The sequence below is a fragment of the Toxorhynchites rutilus genome, chromosome 2, assembly GCF_029784135.1.
Source record: "Toxorhynchites rutilus septentrionalis strain SRP chromosome 2, ASM2978413v1, whole genome shotgun sequence".
Taxonomy (NCBI): Eukaryota; Metazoa; Arthropoda; class Insecta; order Diptera; family Culicidae; genus Toxorhynchites; species Toxorhynchites rutilus.
This window is the reverse complement of record NC_073745.1, coordinates 228,508,210-228,530,517: the sequence shown is the minus strand read 5'-3', so window position 1 is coordinate 228,530,517 and position 22,308 is coordinate 228,508,210. Positions and strand designations below refer to the sequence as shown.

At 36.3% G+C, this 22,308-nt stretch overlaps 1 protein-coding gene across 19 annotated transcripts in view; it reads right to left on the bottom strand.

The window, feature by feature from the left end:
* Nucleotides 1-418: 418 nt before the first annotated feature.
* The window catches only part of LOC129768064 (CUGBP Elav-like family member 4), a 1,369,849-nt gene continuing 1,347,959 nt past the window's right edge, over nt 419-22,308 (bottom strand). For all 19 annotated transcript variants that reach the window (XM_055769451.1, XM_055769460.1, XM_055769465.1 and 16 more), the window contains 2 exons: nt 17,052-17,216; nt 419-16,908 (listed from right to left, as the gene is read on the bottom strand). In XM_055769451.1, coding sequence (XP_055625426.1) covers nt 17,089-17,216 — 128 coding nt within the window. In that variant the 3' untranslated portion in view covers nt 419-16,908; nt 17,052-17,088. The remainder of the gene's footprint in view (nt 16,909-17,051; nt 17,217-22,308) is intronic.

Here is a 22,308-nt window from a genome sequence, read left to right as displayed (position 1 = left end):
TTTTTTCCATCTAAAAATTCAATGATGATGATTTTGTCTCTGAAATCACTTACTGGCAGATAGACTTGCTGAAAAAAATACAACATGCAAAACGTCAGAAGCGACACAAACTTACCTTAGTGGAGAATTCTATGCACAATATCACGCCTTATTAGTATCCTGAATGCCAAATTAGAAAAATACGGGTACCAAGGCAAGTCGGAGGAATTATGACATCTACGACTTTTCCATGGGAGCCACATTCCTTATTTAACATTACCATTTTTTTTATCTACGTCCAATCAATCACAAGATAGAGCAGAGTTCTGAATGGACCGCACTTAATGAATCAAGACAATAAAATAGCTGAAACGTTTAATGTTATGGAAAATGTGGAATTTCTCTACAAAATCTATTGGTTCAGAAATGAAACAAGATATTTAAAAGTGTATTTTTAACTTTATTTTGTTATTTTTCTTTTGTTATAAAGTTAATAATATGTTTTCTTCATATATAATAATATATTTGATCTTTGGACAAACCAATCCAGGCCTTCGTGTAGCCAGACCGCATTTCGCCTCCAGCTTCCACTATGACCCTTTTGTTTAGTAACTTTTCCGATGGAACAATTCCATCGTCGCATTTATGTTTTATGTTTTTTTTTGTGTGTGTATAGTACCGATTGTTATTCAATTTCCACTACTTGGCATGGTGGGCGCTAACTATTTGCAGCTGCAGTAGCTAAATAGATGATGGGTAATGCATTCCTGTATTCTACTATGTTTATGAGTAGGTATAATTCGGAAAATACGCTGCTGTTTTTTATTTCTCTTCTATTCGGATGCTCAGAACAAAACGATTTCTAGTATCTCTGTCTGTATCTCTCTCAATCGAGAAGCGTCCGATCGGTACCCGAAGGCGACAGGTTTGGTTTTCCACTATACAAAATTATTCAAGGATTTCCTCAATTTCTCTTCTTCTGTATCGCACGTTTTCATTTGCAATGATACTAATAATAATAATTGTAATAGAACCATAATAATAATAATCAATATGTAATAATTCAATAATAAAATTATTTTATTTTTGCGTTTCCTCCGCGCCATTACTTCCATTCTAATAATAATTGATAATCATTTATCATTTTTTCTTCGTCCTTTATCAATAAAATGGCAAAGTTTTTTTTTTATAATATTGTAACCTCTTTCTTCTTACTTTCTCCTCTATTTGTTAAACAAGTTGGTTTTTGGCATTTTATTCATCTACTCTTTCGCATGATTTCTGTCGTGGGCTTTCCTCAGCGGGATCATTTTATCGCTTCTCCCCTAAATATGTGTTAAATCTCTTTCGCTTTCGGGTTAGTTTTGTTTTATTCCACACTCTCAGCTCAGCTCTTTTCTTTTCTGTTTGGTTTTTCTTAGTTGGTTTTTAGTTCTCTCTAAATCGGCCGGTTAGTAAGTCTCTAAATCGGGCCGGGTCCGCATCCACTCGGGCGCATCCCGGATGCGGCTGCGCGAAGAAACAGGAAATTCCCGAGGGCTTTGGTCGACCAAATATAGTATCAATATTCCTGTTTTTATCGCATTTAAAGTTAAAGTTTAATTTAATTGATGACGAAAGTTGATAGATTTAATTTGTCTTAAATGATAATTATTGTATATTTTAGTGTTTTTTTTTTGTTGGTTTGTGTGTGTATAAAGTGTGGTCAAATATAGTTGCTTAGTTTCGCTCTTATCCATCAAATCATAGAAGAATCTCTCCACTTTTTGTTGTATGCACTTTTCCTACTTCAAACCAGTTTAAGATCAATACGGGGGACTTTGATTTTTAAAATTAAGCTTTCATTTTTTGTTGTTGTTGTTGAACTAGTGTTTGTTATATGATTTACTTTTCCTCTTACTTGCGTAATACTATTTTTGTTTATTATGATACTGGCTTAGTACATTTCCCTAAAGTTTCTGTTAATATTCTTTTAGCATCTCAAGGAAATGTGTGGCGCTTTCCGCAAATAAGTATGTTATGTTTCTTGAATTATTAATAGTATGGCTGTTATGCTTTAATTGATTAGTCACTTTTTGTTTGTCCCTCAAATGTCCCCTTTTTAGTGTTTTGTTTGCTGCGTTGGGTGAGTTGTATAAGGGGTTCGTGTTCGTGTGTTTCGTTTGTAAGGGATCCGTAACGAACACACAGAGAGAAATTGATTACGCTAGATGGACAGTTCAGTGTCCTTCAGATTGGTTCTTTTTTAATTTTTATATCTTTCACTCCATTAGTCATGTGCTCATGAATCATTTCTCTCTGTACGCCTGTCAGGAAATGTGTATAAGTCGTGTAAGTGTATGTTTTTTTACTTCTTCAGCGGAGTGTGATATATTACGATTCGCCTCTAATGAACGAGTACGTATAAAATTTTTCTAAAAATCAAAAAGGAAAATATAAATGTAAGCTGATTTTTACTATTATTTTACTTTTTAAAAGTTTACTTTAGAGTTTTGCCTGATATGACTTTTGAATATAACTTTTTTTTCTTCATTCCATTTCTCAATTGGTTTGTTGTTTTGTTTTATCGTGTGATGTTTGTTTTGCATAATTCCATAAAATTTCATTGAAATCACCTAATTTCAAGGACCTTTTATGACTGCTAAGTACTTCTCATAGGATCTCGAAATGGATTGTTTTACGAATACTTGTTTGCGTGTTAAATAATAGGGCAATTTAAACTAGTTCCAGTATTCTTTATTATTTTATGTTCATGATTAATCTAATACTGTTGTACTTAAAATTTAGATCATAGTTCTTTTTACATTTGTTTCCTTAAGTGTTTTTTCTTCAATATAAATAATTTTACTTTTTATAAATATATACCTTTATGTACTATATTTTCATTTTCTTCCGTTTTTTTTTCTTATTTGTTTACCTTCCAAATAAATTCTTATCTTCATTCATTACTCTTTATCTTAAGGTGCTGAAAAATGCGTACGCTGGTATGCTCGGTAATACAACCGAAAAATGTTCAACTCAAATCAAGTATCAACTATTTTGCTGGATGAAGGACGTGGGATGCGGGGGCTGTCGATAAAACCCAGATCGATCGTGAAGCAGAGGACGTCATTTCTCAGAACTAATCGAAAAAAGAAAATGAAACCAAGCAGAATGTGTTCTGTTTCTATTACAGGCGGAACTTGCCTTTGCCTTCATCTCATTCTATTATCTTTTTTTGTTATGATTTGTGTCTATGTTCAATTTATTAAACATTGTTTAGCTGCTTGTATCTCATAGAATTAGTATTTGTTATCATGTTTTAAGAGAAAATTCTTTGATTGAAACCATTCAAATGGTCGAATAGCAGGACTTGTTACATTTTGCTAATGCAGTTCGCTCGCTTATCTGCTTCCTGGTTGGGTTGTGATTTTATTTTTCTTTCCTTTTTTTGTTCACCGGTTCGTTTTTTTTGTATCGTTTTAAATGTATTTTCGTCTCAGCTGCTGGGAAACACGTTTGACCTTCTGCTTTTTCTTCTGCTTCTTCCGATGCTATCCCAACTATCGTTTTCATATTATGTAACTCATGCACGTTTGGCATCCTTTACGATGCATATACATGTTTAAGGCTTCATTTCAATTTTTAATTATCTTTTATTATAATACGATATTGTCGCAACAATTAAAGTTTTCTCCATGTGTGTGGTGTGGTATAATTATGTTCTCTTCATGTCAGCATGTAGTTGTGGGTGTGTAAAGTAGGCAGGAAGGAAACGTTGAAGGGAATGGAGGTGATTCTCACAAGACAAGTACTTTGTATCAAACATAAACAATTGTTGGGTTATGTCAAATCGTTTTTGTGGCAAACAGTGGATAAATTTCACTGATTGGGTTAGGTTTATTTTCTTCAACGGATGAACGATTATAGACAGATGATTCTTCCACTACTTGTGCGTTGAAATTTTGATTCTATATCAACCTCTTGGTTCAACGCAATGATGTCCGAAGTTTTCCATTCCGTTTCAAGCGTAGTCACGTAATTTGAAACGAATATAAGTTCTCGTCAACATTCATCGCGTAATTAATTTTGCTAGAGCAGAGCAATAAACGAAACCGGATTCTAAACTTTTGGACTATTGAAGTGTTAATTTTCCCACTGTTTCCACCCGAACGATTTTCGATGATACTTTTTTTTGTAATGAACTCAACCAATACTTTGATTTATTTTTTCTCTCTTTGCGTGTTCACTTGTAATTTTGTTTTTTTTTTCAATGGTTTACGCTAAATGTATATATGAAGCGCTTAGTATCGTTTAATTTACAGATTCGACCAGTTCTTCAGCACTACCTTCATTCACGATCTACTGTCTGGCTGTCTGTGTATGTGTCAATACGCGTTGGGTTTACCATCACTTGTATATCTAGAATTATAGCCTTCTAATGCAAGGTTTGTATCGTGACTCGCTACTTATACTGTTTTGTTCCTCAAGCTTCCGCTCTGGCTTTGGTTGTGCTTGTTTGATAGTTTCAATACTAATCTTGTGTTTAAGTTTCGTTTGCCGAGGATTTGTTTCTGTGAAGAAGGAGAATACAATTAAGAGGGTCGAGGTGCGAAAACTATACGGACCGGAGATTTTGAATGAATTATCAGACTTTGTCAGCACCGAACACAAAGAAAAGCGTGATCAAGTTTCTCAAAAATTTTGCTTAGTTAATATGGTAATAATAATTGTAATAATAATGCGTAATTTTATTAAATTCATTAATTGTTATTGTTTACATTTTTTTTTGTTTCCTCCACTTAATCTTCTCAAATATGGTTACTATTTTATCAATTTGTTAATAGTTTCTCATCTTCCTCCATTATCATTCATATCACAAAACAGAATATTCTTCTTAAGTACGTTCACCGCATTTTTTTTAATAAACAAACTTTCTTTCTTGCAAAAAGGAAAAAAATTACCGCTCGGTGGCAGCAATAATTTTTTCATCTAAATTGGTTTCAAATTTTTTCTTCTTCTTCTGTTCAATAGTAATAGTTTTGTCAATCAACATTTTTTTTTCTAAATTGCAAGAAATACCCTGTATCCTATATTTTATACAATGTTCCATGTAATAATTTTTCATTCTTTTTTTTCTGCAAGAGCCCTCCTATTCGCTACATGCTATTTATAGGTTCATTTTTCCTCTAGTTTTATCCTTTTGTTTTGCGTCAAATACTTATCCGCTACCGAATGTGTCGCGATCAATGTTTTTTTTTGTTCGCGAGTCAATATAAAGATTCTGCCTTTTTGTTTATAAACTTTTTTCTTCTTCTTCTGTTTTGTTTAAATACGTGTGTGTATATTAGTTAATCTCAATAAATCTGTAAGTGTGTGTATGTGTGCATTGAATGTGCATCGTTATCGATAAGTATTTAATGATGGCTAAAACCTAGGAGAATGAAAACTCACTAATATTCTTATTCACCGCATCACGAATGCACGGATTAAAATCAGCTTTTCAGTAGTGTTTGTTTGTTTTTTTTACTTCGTGTTAGATGAGAAGGCGATTAGGATTTTCCCACGTTTTGTTACGGTTTGTTAATTTTTTCGTCCTAATTAACCGTTAGTGAACCAGAGTTCTAAATAACTGCACAGCGCCAGCCCGTCGAAACTCGCTGCACTTCTGTCTAGGTTCTAAAATAGTAGTTGTTCTCTGTTCGTTTGTGTGTGTGTGAGGGGGGTTAAAAGTGCATATAGACGGCCTGCAAGGGCCCCTACGGTATGTATGGGTGCTCTGTAGATGCTTGGCCATGCGAAAGAAAACGAGAGATCTCTAGCTTACACTCCAGTACGTCTAGTACTTAAACTAGTTTTGTCCACTTTTGTAATATTTTGATAGATTTCACGCAATGTAAGCTTCAACAGCTTGAGTTGGATTAGGTGGTGGAAAGTAACCAGTAACCAAAACTATGTATACAAGGAAGTTGTCCCTTATTCTATGGATGGATCTTAGTTGTATGTTCAATGTGAAATGCTACCTAAGAGGAGTCGTTTCAATTGCTGCTGTTTGTAATGGGTATCCGGTCCAAAGTATTCTGATAGTGGTTTGCTTGCGAATAAAAAATATCGTGGATCTAATGGTGTGAATTTCTATTATTTTGTTTCTGATTGTCATCAATTCAGTTCCAGACTAACAATAAATTATGGATTTCTAGAACGACAAGCTTAGGAAAAGATTGAATGATCGTTTCATGGAACAAGTTAGATGAAGAATTATGAGGAAATTTCTATCAAGTACTAAAACACAAACACGATTTGAATACAATAACGAAACTTTCATTCAAACAATCAATGACAATCAATTCGCTCTGGAAACGACAATTGAAATCCTCGCTTCAGTGTGAAGGAAGAAAGGAATGAGCGTGGAGCGAAAGGAGCGTATACGAAATAGAACAGATATCCCAGCGTGAATATGATGCCACTTGAAATGCAATAGGTTAATTATTGAGTAACGATTTGTCGACGAAAGTGTATTTGTAAGGTCCTAATTTGGGGTTCAACTATTCTGCTTCCCACACTGCTGAATTTGGTGTGATATTGTAGCACATAATTTGTCCCATCGTACCCGGTTTGTGTAGGACACCATAAAGATGTTGAAAGGGGTTTCGGAACCATACCCTTCGTTTGTTACCAGATCTGGTCCCTTCCGACTGTTACTTGTTCTGGTCGATAGCGCATGGCTTAGTTACGCTATATCAGCTCGCTTTAACAAAAATATGAAATTGTTTTTATCAATGACTCATGTCTAAATATACGAGAGATAGCAAACTGTGTAACCATCGATAAAAAGATATCATGGACGAACTTTTGTTTCATATTTCTCTTGAGATTCCCCATTTCAAGTTTCCTGGAAACACCTTGTTGAGTGCCTGAAATTCATTCAGCTTTCGAAGGTGCCCAGGTACCCAAGAATACGAGAAATTAGAAGATCTCATTTCAACACTTAGTTCATAACTTTCTATATTGCAATAAACTGAACGACTGAGCAAAAATGCGTAGTTGCTTGGCAGGTAATTATGACGAGATTTCTCTGTATTGCGACAGATTTCATTGCAGATTCAGGTTGACATCTTTATACCTTGGAGGTAATGATGGGTCTCAAGTATCGACTGAAATTAAGCTTAGATTTGCTCAGCTACCCGGCCCTGTGAACAATCCCATTGGCAAAGCTTTTTCGAGAATCTAGTAAAACGGGAATTCCTTCGAAAATTCAAGGCCAGCACTGACATAAGCATTAGGTTTAATTCCAGATTGTCACGGTTTTTCATCGGATAGGAAATTTTCTTGACATATTTTGGGATAAGTAATGGACTTGGAGCTAACCCTTCCCGTTCCTCGAAACGTTCCAATGAAGAAGCAAAAATAAACTAAATTAACTCTGTTTTCATTGGACAACATCTTATATAGTTAGAAGGGGAATTCAGACAGGGAGATTGTAGATCACGAGGGGCAACCTCTGACCTGTATTGTTTTCTGTAATTTCAAGTCAGGCTGTAAATCTGTATGAACAATTCTACAGCTTGATTTGTCCGCTTACCATGTGTGTGTTCGGCATGGAACGATAGGCGGAATTGTTTCGTAAAACATTGTGCGTGTTTTTCGATGTCTACGGCTGATTTAATTTTCTGGTGTACCGTGTTCAGGTACTCCTGTATAAAGGAATGGGTGAATTCAAAAAGTTGCTACAAAATTGGTAGCCTAATCAGTTCGTTTGTGTATTTTCAAGGCTAGAACTAACAAATGAAGTATACTCCTTTTCTCAGTCGATCTATCAGAATCGAATTTTTATGGAACTTATATTGACCTTAACGCTCAGTTATGTAATTGACCTACTTGTACCAAGCTCATGTTGTGGAACCAACTGAGCGTTGTTTATTATGAGCAGCAGGAACCATAACAGTAGTAGTAACACTACCGAACACAACTTTTGAGACGTTTTTATTCCAATTAAAATATAGCTGATCGATGAGACATGGCATGGTTGGTCTGCCACCAGCTCCCTTTTGTAAGAGTTTAGTGGGTGAATTTAGAGGAAATGATTTAGAAATAGATTGAAGCGTTGAGCTCTAAAAAGCAGCAGCTTTGTGATATTCTTTAGAACACGTAATGCACGAATATAAATGGTATTAAATTTAATAACAAAAACAATCCCATAAAAGCTTGAAACCATAAATGTATCAGAATGAACAATATACGAAACTTTGAACTCGTTTTGTGGTTGTTGACACTATTTTGGCAGCTAGGTATGATTGATTCATTATATGTATTCCCAACATATCTGAGTGATCCATGTAATCATATGATATATTTATAACAAAACAATCTACTTTACTAAATGTGTATTTTCTCTCTCCATTTTTGTTGAATTCTTCCCAAAGACAAATACAAGCATACTAAGTTAAGCTGGGAAGCATCCGACCGACACGGTGCCAATATTGGCAAAGTTTTGGCGCATGATTCGCTGTTAGATGCGAGTGGGTTTACATCGATTACATCGATGCAAAACAGCTACATTAGCCAGCAACTCGTTTGCTTCTTCAATTGGTGTGAGTAGACCTCCAAATTAGATACAGATGACATGAAAAATAATTGCTCATTTCGCTTTTCGTTCAGTGAAAAGTATTTGAACCAGTTTTGGTTTGTCATGTATGAGTCACACGAGAAACTCGCCTCGTAGACATTGAAGATCCGTATGCTGTTTGCTTCGGCGTATCTTTGAGAGAATGAATTTTCAATATCATATCTTCAAATCGAGACCATGACAAGAAACACACTGTTTGTTGAACACGATATTTGAATGGTTTTGTCACAAAAGCGGGGAATTGCGAAGTGAACATCTCAAATACATTAAGTGAAATGTGTCTGTAGAGTTAAGCATTGATCTTGATGATTCTTTCAGAGCCCGCGACACACATTTTTCAAAGGGGATCGCAAATATGAAAGGGTATCACTGCTTTTGGACAATTTTCCATAGAAAGATTGTGAGATACCATCTATCTATCATTGTACCGCTAAAACTTTATTTTCTCAATAGATTATGTCCACGGAAGCCGGGAAGTGTTCGTAATCGTTCCGTTTGCGCAGCAATTAAATGCAACTACCGTTACATCGGTTAGGCATTAAGTAAAGCAACATCAGTTTGGTAAATAGCCTTAGAACCACAATCACAATCTTGTGATAATAAAGTATCCTAAAATTCAGAAATCTTAATCAGGCCGTCTTAGATAAAAAAAAGGTTCCAATCATTGGTTTCCTTCACCTCCAAACATCTTTTAAGCTATTTCCAGTTGTGCAGAGGTTCAATGTTGCCATGCCTTCAAAGCTATTGAGTGAAATACCACAGAGTTCTAAGTACTTGGGCAGTTGGACACTTGGTAGACCCTTATAGAGTCATAGATTGCAACTTCCATCATCACAATGACACAGGTTGCGATCTCTCATACTCCCAAAAAATCAATTTTGAAGGCGACTCTGCCCGTACAACCGGGATCCTTTCGGCTGTTTCATTAATAGACTGGGAAGGAGGGAGACCACTGTGTAGAGTTGATCCGGTTTATTTGCACAAAGTCTCGCTTTCAGTGAACCAAAAGAGGAGCCTTGGCATCCTATTCCTCTACTGTAACAAGGTTTGAAGGCAGGCCGATATTTCTCAGTCAGCAGGGTCATTTGTATTCCTTTCTGACGGTGGGTTTAGACTAGGGATATATTCATGTGAAGAAATATGATGAGATTTATAGAAATCGCATCAACCGCATCAACTTATATAATGAATATATCCATATTTTCGGTGAATTTATTCACCTCAAGTAGAACTGCATCTAACTTTAGTGATTTCTCACCAGTGAGAAATTCACCAACGTTTACATATGCCTGAATTTATTCCATTTAAAGCAGTTATATATACCTCGATGGAATGTGTCATATATATTCTCACCGGTGGAATCTATTTTCGCGTGAATAAATCTATCTATAGCTATAGATCTCCTTAATGTAAACCCGCTATATCCCATGACGGAGATGCAGTCTTCGCTCAGTAGTGCCCTTAGTTACCTTTTGCAGAAGAGTCCTGAACGGAGAAAATCTCTTACCAGCTCCCTTCCCTGTTCAGGGATGACTCTCAATATTATTTCTAGAAGATGACAAAAAAGAACCTAGTTTCAAGCCGGAACCGATTTCCCACTTGAAATTCAGACCCTGGCGTTAGCGGGGTATTCCGCATGGTGAACCTCAGAACTCGTTAGCCAAATTGAAGATTTCCGAATTCGAACTGTGAGAGATATAGTTGTGAAAGAATGCAGATGTTGATTGCCACATATCTCTTGATCATCAATGAACGGAGATATTTCTGGCTGGTACTTCAAAGATTTTTTACTTAACACATCTATTCTTAAGGGATCATCTTCGTGAGTGTTCTTTTCCATGGATAATCTCGGTTTAAGAGAGATCTGGAAGTCTCGGAGCCCTGACATATCTGTTGTCCCAATTTCTTACTTTAGCAACATGCGTTCGTATATTAATTGTTTAAACTACCTGTAGATCTAAGGACCGATTTTGCTTGCAGTACTGTTCTTGTTGTTTCTCTCGGTCCACCAATCTTATTTTTTCCTAATTGTGAAAGCGTCTCTTCATGACGGAAACAATAAAAGCCCTGTAATGATGCTGAAAAAGCGAACGAACGTAGATTCTGAGAGATCCAGAGTGTTCTAATGGTGAACATGTGTTCTTAGCCAAACGATATTAATCCTCACATATCAGATCTAAATGTGAAATGAAATATCCAAAATTAGTTTTGTCAATTTCTTGGGCGTGAACCTCAATGCCTGAGCAGTATTTTTACGATTCTTTCTGATTCATTTCTGGTAATTAACGTTAGATTTGTTAAATCAACATAATTCAACAAAAATAGTTTTTAAAAGTTTTTTTTTTTGCATATTTTCGTGTATTTTTTGTGGCATATACTATAAATTTGAATTTACAATTTAATCAAATACCTTTTTATTAGTTTGCAATTATTTCAAGCCAATTTTAACACATCCAGAGCGTCAATTCTTTCGATTGATGACATGAATTGGGAATTTATATGGTAGTTGTTTTATTCAAGAATCAGATGAATTGATTTAGGTAGAAAAACTGTCCACAAACTAAAACACCTTTTTCAGGTCTTATCATAGTATTTGAAATGCCTTCCACTATGCGAACTGACAACTGCTTTTCCATTCACCTGCGCTGAAAAAACATTCTGGAGGGCGAGGAATACAAGCGTTACCGTTAGTATCTGTCAATCGTCGTTATGTTCGCCGACAGGATTAATATTCGGGTTGCGTTCGCGTGAAGCTAAAAGTATTTTCAGGTGGAATAAACCTATTTTCAAATTACAAATTATGAAAGAAAATCAACTTTTCCGTACCGATTATTTTATTCAATAGAGTAAAATGTTTTTATTTCCAACGGTGAGAAAAATGTTGAATGTAGCTTGTGTTCAAGTATGATTTTTCGTGGTGATGTTTCAGTGGAAATATGATGAAATTCTGAAAAAAGTTGAGAAAGGTTTAGGTTTACGTGTTTAAAGTATTCAAAGAACATCAATTTCATTTAAATGTTTGCCTTTTTACGTAGACAGTATATTTGCGTCACATTTGTTCAAAATGTATAATGTATGTCGAAGTTGTCCCTTCGATATCGCGCATTAGACAGCAGCAATTGAAACTTCCTTCCTTTGATCGGAAACAAAAATGAAGAAACCCAGGCACACAGTGCAAGCTGCACAAGCTAAATCGCTAATCACTACGTCAAACGAGGATCATCTCCGGACAGAACACTCGTACAGATTCAACTACACGGTTGCTGACAGACACGGTTTCTAATATTCTGGAACTAGATCAAAAATTTTGTATGTGTGGATGTGTTGGTTGCTTAATACTCTTTCTCTCATCTAAATATATCTCAGTACGGATTTGATACGGGCATATAAAGTTGATTCCTATATAGTGTTGTTCCTTTTGTGAGTGGTTTTTTCTTCTGCTCTGCTCTCTCTCTAACACAACATATAAAATAGTAGTAGTAGTAGTAATGGTAATAGTAATAGTATAACCCTTCTAGGAGGTTCACTATGTTCTCTAGCTGCGGTAAAAATGCGTTCGTGTCAAAAAGGCGTGGAAGGGGGCAATAGGGATGGGGGGATTTGCTGGATTGACAGGGTCTCTAAAACTATGGTGAGAAAATTTGATTTTCTACGTTCTTTCACTTTCCGGTGGCACACAGTTGAAGCAACTGAAATAGCTGACGCCCTAGCAGTAATCTTCATTAGATTTTGTTGTGTTTTCTCTCTACTTTTTGTTTCACTATTCAGCTCGCACTAACGCTTCACTCTCTAACATTAATAGTCAAAATCTCTACGTAACAGATGGTTTGGAACCGATCATAGAAGTTGCGCCATTTGAAAAAATGAAAAAATAAAATGGTGGCAACTCCATATACCGCGCGGTGGAACGCAATAATTTAGGTGGGATAGCTCCGAGGATTTTTTTTTATGAAATGTACAAACCATGATGGTGGGGGTGGGAGTAGTCGTTGAGATACGGAGAGGGAGAACCAAACGAAAGCACGCTCTCTTTAAAAAGGTGGGTTCACTTTCGTTGGGCTGTAGTCCTTTCTTGATTTTATTTTTATACTTCTTTGTTCAAAACTATATGCTACATATGCGATTTTTGTTTTTTTTTGTTTTGTTTAATAAGTATATCGGTGTTTTCCGTGTATAGGTGTATAGGTATTTTCGTTTTTTTTTCAAATAATTACTTCGAACTGATATGATTCAATCAACTCTTATACTTTCGCTTCATTCCGTTATATGTGTGTGTGTGTTTTTTATATTTCTCTTTGGTTCTAGGTGTATATTTCAGCGTTTTATAGATAATTGGGTTGTTTTCAGAGAACAATATACAGTATATACAAGCTAGAAAATTGTTTTCAGGCTATGATAATGTTTGGCAATAGATTTTGACTGCGGGTGGAGCTTATAGGGAGGACTGTGTCGCCATTCTGGTGTAAATAGTTCCCCCGAGTGTTTCATGTAGCTCATCTCTGTCCTCTAAGATCTGGTGAAAGTGTACGTTGGATGAAACCTGACACTTTCGGTACGAAATTTTTCAACAGCTATAGCGTGAGTTAGAGTTAGTTAGGATTCATTGTGTTTACTGTATATAAATAATTCAATATTCCTAAAACATTCCCTCTCTGTTTTTTTTGGGTTTTGTTGTTACGCTTTGTTTTATGTTCTGGAGGGATTAGGTACTGTTTTGCTGTATTCATTTCTCTGTTTGCCTTAATCAATTAGTAACAGCTTACGAATTTTGTTTCTCTAGATTAATCTTAGGTTGCACATTGACGACGAAACACCAACGAGGGGAACCACCGATTAGGGGGCAAAAAAGTGTACGGATACTTCTGACACTGCCGCTCTTGAGAGTGAATGCATTTTTGTGGGGTTTTTTTTCAATCCAACTGACAATTCACAAACGCAACATCGATAATAGCAAAAGGCTGAGAAATCAAAACAGAAAACCAAGCAAAGTTCTCACATTGCACAAACATACTGTACAGCTGTACACAACACACATCTATGTCGGCAGATTTGATCTGGTAGAGTGTAGGTGTCACTAGCATCATTTTGCAGATGGTCGATTATACAAGTTGTCTGGAAAAGAAACAATCTTCTCAGCTTCGACAGTCGGTAGGTCCACTATTTTTACGTACGCCTTTTGTACAAATAAAACATTTAAATCACAGCCCATTTGTTGAATTTTTCTAATTTTTTTCTCTTTTCCTAACAGTTTTAATATAGAGAGTGAGTTTAGCATGGTTTAAACGAGATGGGGACCGAAACACTCGGAGAAATTATGACCTTCATTATGTTGAAAAAAAAAAAACAATTGTGCGTACCTGTGTATATCTATTTTATGTTGCTCCTAGACAGTAACAAAAATTTTAAAAACAGTTTTTCTTTTATTTGCGCCTTCTTTGAGTGTGCGTTGAATACTAAATCATATCATTACGTTTATTGTAAACGGACAAATAAATGTAAATCATCAAAGTCGTTAGTGCCGCTGAAAAAAAAAACAAAAAAAAAGAGCTAATAACTTGCTACCGAAAGGGAGAGCCATTAGTTTTAATTAACAATAAAGCTGCTGCACCTCTTTTTTTAATAATAACAATTCCCATCAACCGTCAAATTAAGACGTAAATTCATCATTCCGGTTGGTGTCGAGGTAACCGGCTGTCAACAGAGGCGCACCTTGCGCTTAATCCTCTGCCAGCAGCAGGTTGGTCCGCGAGGTGAGGTGAAAAACGAAAATAAATCCCTTTGCTTTTCTAATTAAAAACGTTTATAATCCTCCGTATAAAATCCACCTCGTGCTTTACGTTGTTGTTTTGTTTTTTATATACACATCATCCTGATTTATGGCGGCGAACGGCGGATGGGGTAGATAGTTAACGCCCACGCCCCCCGCGCTCTCCTAACCTACGAGCTACGGGTTTGGAGTTTGGAGTCTCCCCGGCGTCGCAACATCTCTAACAGGGATAATGAATGAAGCTACCTATTGACTGGCATAATTTTGTTCTTTTATAGGAAAGACTTACCGTTTTTTATAATATAATACCGTAATATCGTCTCCTCGACGCAACCGCGAAGAAGGAAACCTAATGGCTAAAATTGAAACTAAACTCTACTATCATCTCTCTACAAAGTATCGGGAAGTCGGGATATCGGGGTGAACCAAAATCGAACAATTTAGTCTTATCTTTTCGTTACTAGCTTGACTAACTTGATTTGGGTTCACGAATTCCTCATCGGCTAGGATTTGATTTAAAACTAAAAAAAAATAAGTTCCGCGTTGGTTACCTTGCTTTAGCTTGCATTCAAAAAACTTTACAAGTGTATTTCATTTTTGGCTTTACTTAGCTGTAGATTCACGACGAATGAATGCAATGTTCACTTGTTTTGTGGTTAATTTATTCGTAACGCAGTTTCTTACCGGTTCGTTACTTGGTTTTTAGCTTCTTCCAGTAAGCTGAACTATTATTCCTCATTTTTCAAATATATATAAAAAAAACCTAAAGGCTTTAACAAATTCCGAATTATTAATACTAGTGATAAATTCGCTCTCTTCTAAGAAGTCTCTAGTGTTAAAACAACTGATTTAATATTGCACTCAAGATTCACAACATTAAGTCTAGCGTGAGAAGATAAAACAAATATTATGAAAATAAATTAAACTTTCCAGCTATCGCCGGAACCAAAGTTAGATAAATAAATGCTGTAATACTGAGATAGGTAAAATGATGCTAACGTACGGAAACAAATAAATTACACTGTGAAATCAAAACCATAAATATATGCTACATAATGTTAGGCTCAGCTTCCCGTGGTTTGACCTCTATATACACCTTCGTTCGTTCGTTTTTTTCGCGACTTTCGCGACTCACGGGCGCAATTCAATTTAAGTTTCCTCGTGTGTAATGCAAATAATATGTCTGTAAGTGTATGTTATTTGTTGTTGTTTTTTTTTCTCCATTAAGATAAATTACTTCTAGCTAGTATACTAAGTGATGGGCAATTGTTCCTCTGCTCCGTTCTTTTTTTACTTCTCTTTATTTTGTTAATTTGCCATTTCCGCAACTCTAGAAAAGCATGTGTTTCCTTTAAATTCCCGTCAGTCGTATTCAGCAGTTAGGTCGCAATTCACCCAATCAACCCTCTGCCTCGTTACGTTACTATTTAGGTTGTTTCCTCTGTTAAATTTAAATACTCTTTGCTTTAATAAGTTATCTTGTTTATCTAACTTCATATATAATATATATAGTTTTTTTAATCAATTATGTATATAGAACTTCAGTGGTCTATGGTTTAGGTTTAAAATTTAATTTTAATATTTTTTCTGCAGTTCTTCAGCCAATATATTTCCCTTCTTTTTTTTTTTACTTTTGACGCCCCATTCAGTGCCCGTTAGTATGAGTTCCCTTTGCAATTGTGCCAAAAAGTTTTTTTATGTCTAACTTCGAAATTCCGACTCGAAAAAAACGTAAACTTACCTCTTTATTCCTGTTTTATTCAGTATTTATTTTCCTCAAAATGGCACAATGAAAAATGTTCAAATCATAAATAAAAATCCTTACTCGATTCTAATGTATAAATATGCTTAGGATTGTATATATATAATATATATGTTTTTTTTTATATATCTAAAAATGTACAGAGTTCAATGATTTTCAACTAAAAGTTTCTTATACCACTTCATTCCGTTTGGTACAATACCAGGCTCATTTCACGTGCTCTCACAGAAGGATATTCGAATTTCTACAAGTAGTCTAACAACGTGTGTGTGTTTGTATGTGGGTGTGTGAAAGAGAAAAAGTGAAGTGGGAACGGCGGGGGGTGGTGGGAACTAAATGACTTATGGTTGTGACTAGAATTGGGTTTTGTTTTTTTGTTTCCCGTAATCTTCATGCGTTCTTCACTACTGCTCTGGCGCGTGTGTGTTTGTGTCTGTTTACGTTAATTAGTTATATTGTTTTGCAACAGTATTCAATAGTAGCACTGGAATAGCATCACCAGCTGCTGCCATTTTTTTCTCTAGGGTGGTTTCGAAATCCCTCGGTTTTCACTATAGCATTCTACGAAGGAGCGTTTCGCAAGTTGTGGAGTAGCTCAGTGTCTAAAATTCCTCGGTTACGCCGCAGATGTTCTATTTCATCTGGAGCGGTTATTTTGTGTTGTTTAGTGTGAAAGATGGTTGGATTCTGGTTGTAGTTGTTTTTTTTGCATCTTTTTCACCATTTTTTGTTTGTTTTATAATTGATGGTTTAGTACTTTTGTCTAGGGATTAACCTCGTATTTTAAAGCTTCAGCTGAATTGAGGTTTACCGGTGTGCCAATGGAGTCAAGAAAAAGAAAAGAAAAAAAGAACCCAAATTAGTTAATCACAAACATATTTTTTGGTCGGATTTCGAACAGCAGTTCAATATTACGGGCAAACTAATTTGGTACTCACCAGAAGCACTCTTTAAAGCGCTTTTGATCTCTGATTGTTAATAGGGTCGGTTGGCGTCTTTTGGTCTCTTCAGCTGAACTTTCAGTCTTTTCATGCCAATCTGGAAACCATTCATAGCCTGGATTGCTGCTTGAGCACTAGCGGGATTGTCAAACGACACAAAACCTGTGGAGATGGAGAGAAGAAAAGAAGAATAGAACATTAGATGTGATCAAAAAAGGCAAAATATACAAGTTCTTTTGTATTTTTTTTTTTCGTAACGTAAATTGATCGGTGTTATTGAAAATAAAGTTACTCTACCAAGACTACTTTCTGGTTGCAATTTGTTTGTTTCTTCCTCAGTTCCATTGGTTTAATTTTCCATTAACTCAATCTTTTTTTTTTCTCATAATGATCTCAATATGTTTCCCCAACAGCTGCACCATATGGTAATAGTTTACTGCAATAAACTTCAAAATACAATGGAAGCTTTAGGAAAGCGCGTTATATAAAAATACGGATCAAAGTCAAGGTCGTATTCTCATTGAGATTTTTTTTTTTAAATTCAGTTTTCAATTTATTTTTTCTGAGAAGACATTTTGTCGTACCAAACAGAAAATTATTTAACATTCTTATCATGAACACAAGCCTAGAGGGAAGGCATATTTCCAAATGAACTTAATGAATAAAAATATTTTTTCCGTGTCATATGTACATTCACTGTGATAGAATATCGTGTTTTTTGCATATGATTGAAGGTTATGAACGAAAACAGTGTCCGTTTACAATTTCATTCAATCATGACGAGAACTAGCAGAGCCTGCGAACTTCGTCCCGCTCAAAATTGTTTCTTTTCCGTTTTATCCCGTGTTTCCCGTGTTTCGATCGATAACACACGAAGACGCTTCTCGAACTCCAATTAGTGAATGAATGAAACGCTTCTCAAATTCAATTGAATTCAACACCTTCACTCAATATACAGCATATTTTGGTTAATTATACAATGGTGACATATTTCGGTTTCTAACTTGTCAAAGAAAAAAAAATCTACAATCAAGCAAGATTTAAATGATTAATCTTCTGCTCCCGAGGACTGCTGTTTGACTTATTGAGTCATTCTAATAATAAAAATAAGTCACAATACAATTTTCATCTATTGATCTGATATCAAGCCGCTTTCAGATTTCAAGAGCATTATCTCGTTGCTTGCATGTGTAGCATGTATAGAGTACATGACATACACTCTGTCCAACTTCTATAAGACCAGGTGATGATCTTGCTACTTTGTATCATTGTTAACAAACAACGCTTCAATTTATATTCTAGTGTACTTGTATTGGTAGCTATCATACACTGCATGGTTGCTGCACTGCATCATATGTGTGTGTGCAAACGTTGAGCATAAACAATTGTTTTTGTATTTTTCAAGTGTCAAGTTTCTATAAGACCAGTTACGTTTTCCGTTGTTTTTAGTTAGTTAGATTAATAAATCTGGAAAATGTCGAAAGGAAAAGTGCTCACGGATAGAGAAAAAGGACAAATCGATGCATTTTACCAATAAAATGTTGGAATTAGAGAAATTGCTCTCGGATTGGACGATTCCATCAAGTAGTAGTAGTATTTGACGAATCCTCAAGGATACGGTAAAAAGAAGAGAGCTCCACGTTAATCGAAGCTCCCTGACCGGAATAATCGGGAAATAGTTAGAACAGTCTCGAATACTTCAAAATCGCTCAAGCAAATAAAGCAATCTTTGCATCTAAATGTTCCACGGGAGACAAATCGTCAAATTTTGGTAAAAAGTCCTTACATAAAGATGGCTAAACAGGTTAAAGCTCTCAATCTTACACCACATCAAAAGAAGTCGGAGTTTTACCAAAGCTCACATGAATCAACAGTGGGACATGGTATGTCATAACAAAGAAAAAGAAAAGACGTGTACCCTTCACCAGGCATCTCCAACCAAGTTTGCTTCCCATACTTTTGCAATTCCTCTGTCATTTTTTATCTGTCCATGCGACAAAAAATCCATGGAATCCCAGATCATCTACGCTCAGATTCTATTCCGCCGATATTTTCGGCAGAATATGGGGGCATAGTTAGATCTGATAAAATGTTCTTTACTGACGGTTCATTCATAAACGGGTCCACTGGCTTTGGCATCTTCAATGAAAATTCCAGTGTCTTTTTCAAACTCAAAGATCCTTGTTCCGTGTATGTTGCTGAACTGGGTGCGATATACTACGCACTGGGGATCATTGAAACATTGCCCATCGACCACTATTTTATTTTTTCAGACAGTCTCAGCTCATTAGAGGCAATCCGCTCAATTAAGGTTGATAAACGCTCATCTTATTTCCTAACAAGAATAAGACATCTATTGAGTGTTTTGGTCGAAAAATTATTCAAGATTACCTTAGCATGGGTTCCCTCTCATTGCTCGATTCCGGGGAATGAGAAAGCGGACTCGCTAGCTAAGGTGGGCGCTTTAGAAGGCACTCTTTTTAAAAGGCAAATTGCTTATAATGAATTTTTCCACATCCCTCGTCAGTACACGCTCGTAAGTTGGCAGCGCATGTGGAGTGGAGATGAGTTCGGTCGTTGGTTACACACGATTATCTCTAAGGTCTCGACGAGTGCATGGTTCAAGGGATTGAATGTAGGTCGTGATTTCATTCGCGTGATATCTCGGCTTATGTCCAATCACTACAACCTAAACGCGCATCTCTATCGCATTGGGCTCGCAGCAAACAATCTTTGTGATTATGGCGATGGCTACCACGACATCGAGCATATTGTCTGGTCGTGTATCCGGTTCCATGCTGCTCGCTCTCAGCTCTCTAGAGCACTAAGAGCACAAGGCAGACAATCGGATATCCCCGTCCGGGATATCTTAGGTAGCCGTGATCCTGATCTTCTGCTTCATCTATACCTGTTCCTCAGAAACGCCGATGTCAACGTTTAATGATGTTTCCTTCGTTGGGTCCCCGTTTCATATCCCTCCTATCCGATCGATAAACTTTTACTTAGTCGCGGCAATACATACACACACTCTTTACAGATACACGGGCCAAAGGTTGTGCAGTCCACTGATGATTCAACAAAAGCCAAAGGTTGTACCGCTCATGACAACTCTACACGAGCTGATGATTGCGCCGGCTAGTGACCATTCTATCCTGGATTCCTCGAGTCGAGAAAGACGCACCACGCTAGATATGGGGTACAGACTAGGGGGGCGTTGCTGATTAATGGTCAGCTGCATCCCAATAGGAAGTATCCCATGTCGGGTACACGTACAGAGCATTGGAGACAGAAACATCCGAATTACGAAAACACTTGTAATACTAACCTCGAGCCAACCGCGAGTAATCGGTTACATATTACTAACATAGATAAAAAGAAAAATTGTATTGAACTCCCGGCCCCGTGAGGCTAACGCCATATGAGCCTTTATAAAAATATATATTTTGGAAAAAAAAACAAAGAAAATTTTCAAAAGAATACATTTTGCTACATACCATAACGAACAGTTCTTCAATTATTTTTTTTACTTTTAACTTTGCTAGGTTATCTTCAGTGACGAAAAAAGTTCAATGCTGAGGATCCTGATGGTTTCAACGGGTACTGGCGTGATTTACGGAAGGAGGAACAGTATTTTTCAAAGCAGGAATTTTGGTGGATGCTGGTGCATGGTTTGGGTGGGATTCTGTGCAACTGGAAAGCTCAAGATAGCTTTCACATCATTCAAGGATTACATACATGTTCTGAAATCCTCTCTCCTACCGTTTTTGCGTAGATATCGTCATTCATACTAGCAAGGAAACTAAGCAATGAATTAAGGACCAAAAACTTAATTGTTTGGAATGACTGGTTCGCTCTTCAGACTTGAATAACGTTGAAAATACTAGGGGGATCCTTATACGCCGAATCTATACTGAAGGAAAGCGGTACACCACAATTGGAGAGCTCAATATCGAGAAATCCATTTCAGGTTATCAGCCAAACATGACAAGGTTTCCAATTATTAACATGTAAATCAGGCAATAGTTTTGAATTTTTTATTGATAATACATATGAATTTTGAAATGGTCTTATAGAAACTTATAGAAACAGCTGAAATCATCATATTTAAGCAGAATAAATAAACAAACAATTCTATTGCACGAAATCGACGTTAAATATACTTTATTATTAGCATTCTACATGGTATGAATGTATCTTGTTGAAATTCTAACTGTTTGTGTTGCAACGAAATAGAATCAGGGTAGTCTTATGGAAGTTGGACAGAGTGTAGAATACATATGCGATATGGGAAAGTCGATTTTCATCCACAATTCAACTCGAAGTTCAATGTCGCCAACTTCGCTATTCGCTAGCTAATTTTGCTTCATACTGTACTGCTCTTGTTTGCATAGGAGACGTAAGCGACAAAATGAACAAAATCGACTTTTTCGCCGTAATGCATTCTACGTAATGTAATACGTTTGCTCAACATGCAAACAAAATTTTTTGTTCACATTTGAGCAATTTTGAAAAAACTTTTCCGAAAAATCTCTGTTAGTCCTCATAACAGCATAACAGTAGTTTCATACAACTTTCATACATCGTTCGGAAATCAACAATTGTTAGTATTATGTGCTATAAGCTAAATCTACATTTGAATCACACGCTTTGTAGAGTCCAAACATGCCTGTCACGATAGTGTCTTATTACTTAGTGTTTACTAATGGATGAATATAAGAAACCATTGAAACGCTGTTCATACCACTCATCATATTTTGGACACTCTGTTGGCGAACTCCCGAATGACATATCAGCAAAAACGGATTAGAACTTGATAGGGACATCATCTTGTCCAGTGGCTTTATATAACTTTTGTCTCGGAAGCAGCCTATAATCCATCTTCACGTACGTCTCGTTGTCGATGAGCATGTAGCCTTCGTACCTCGTTAGAACCTTTTTTGACAAATTCCGGGTACGTCTTTTGGTCCCTAGATTCCGCAAGATGCTTCGGTGTCCTGTTTTGTTGCTTACTGACCCAGAAATATCGAATTTCTTCTCGCAGATGAATTTTTCTGACGGTGTTTTGGCTGGCATTGTGTTTGCCCTAATCGTTTTCATCACCTTCACATTCCACTATGCCACTCTCGGAATCGTTTGAGAACGCTGCACGCGGATGATTTAGCCAATTTTAACGACTTAACGGCGATTTCTGAACCTGACCACGTTGTATTTTCGAACTGGGTGTTCTGAATTAATTTACGGTTCGCGGTTTCCA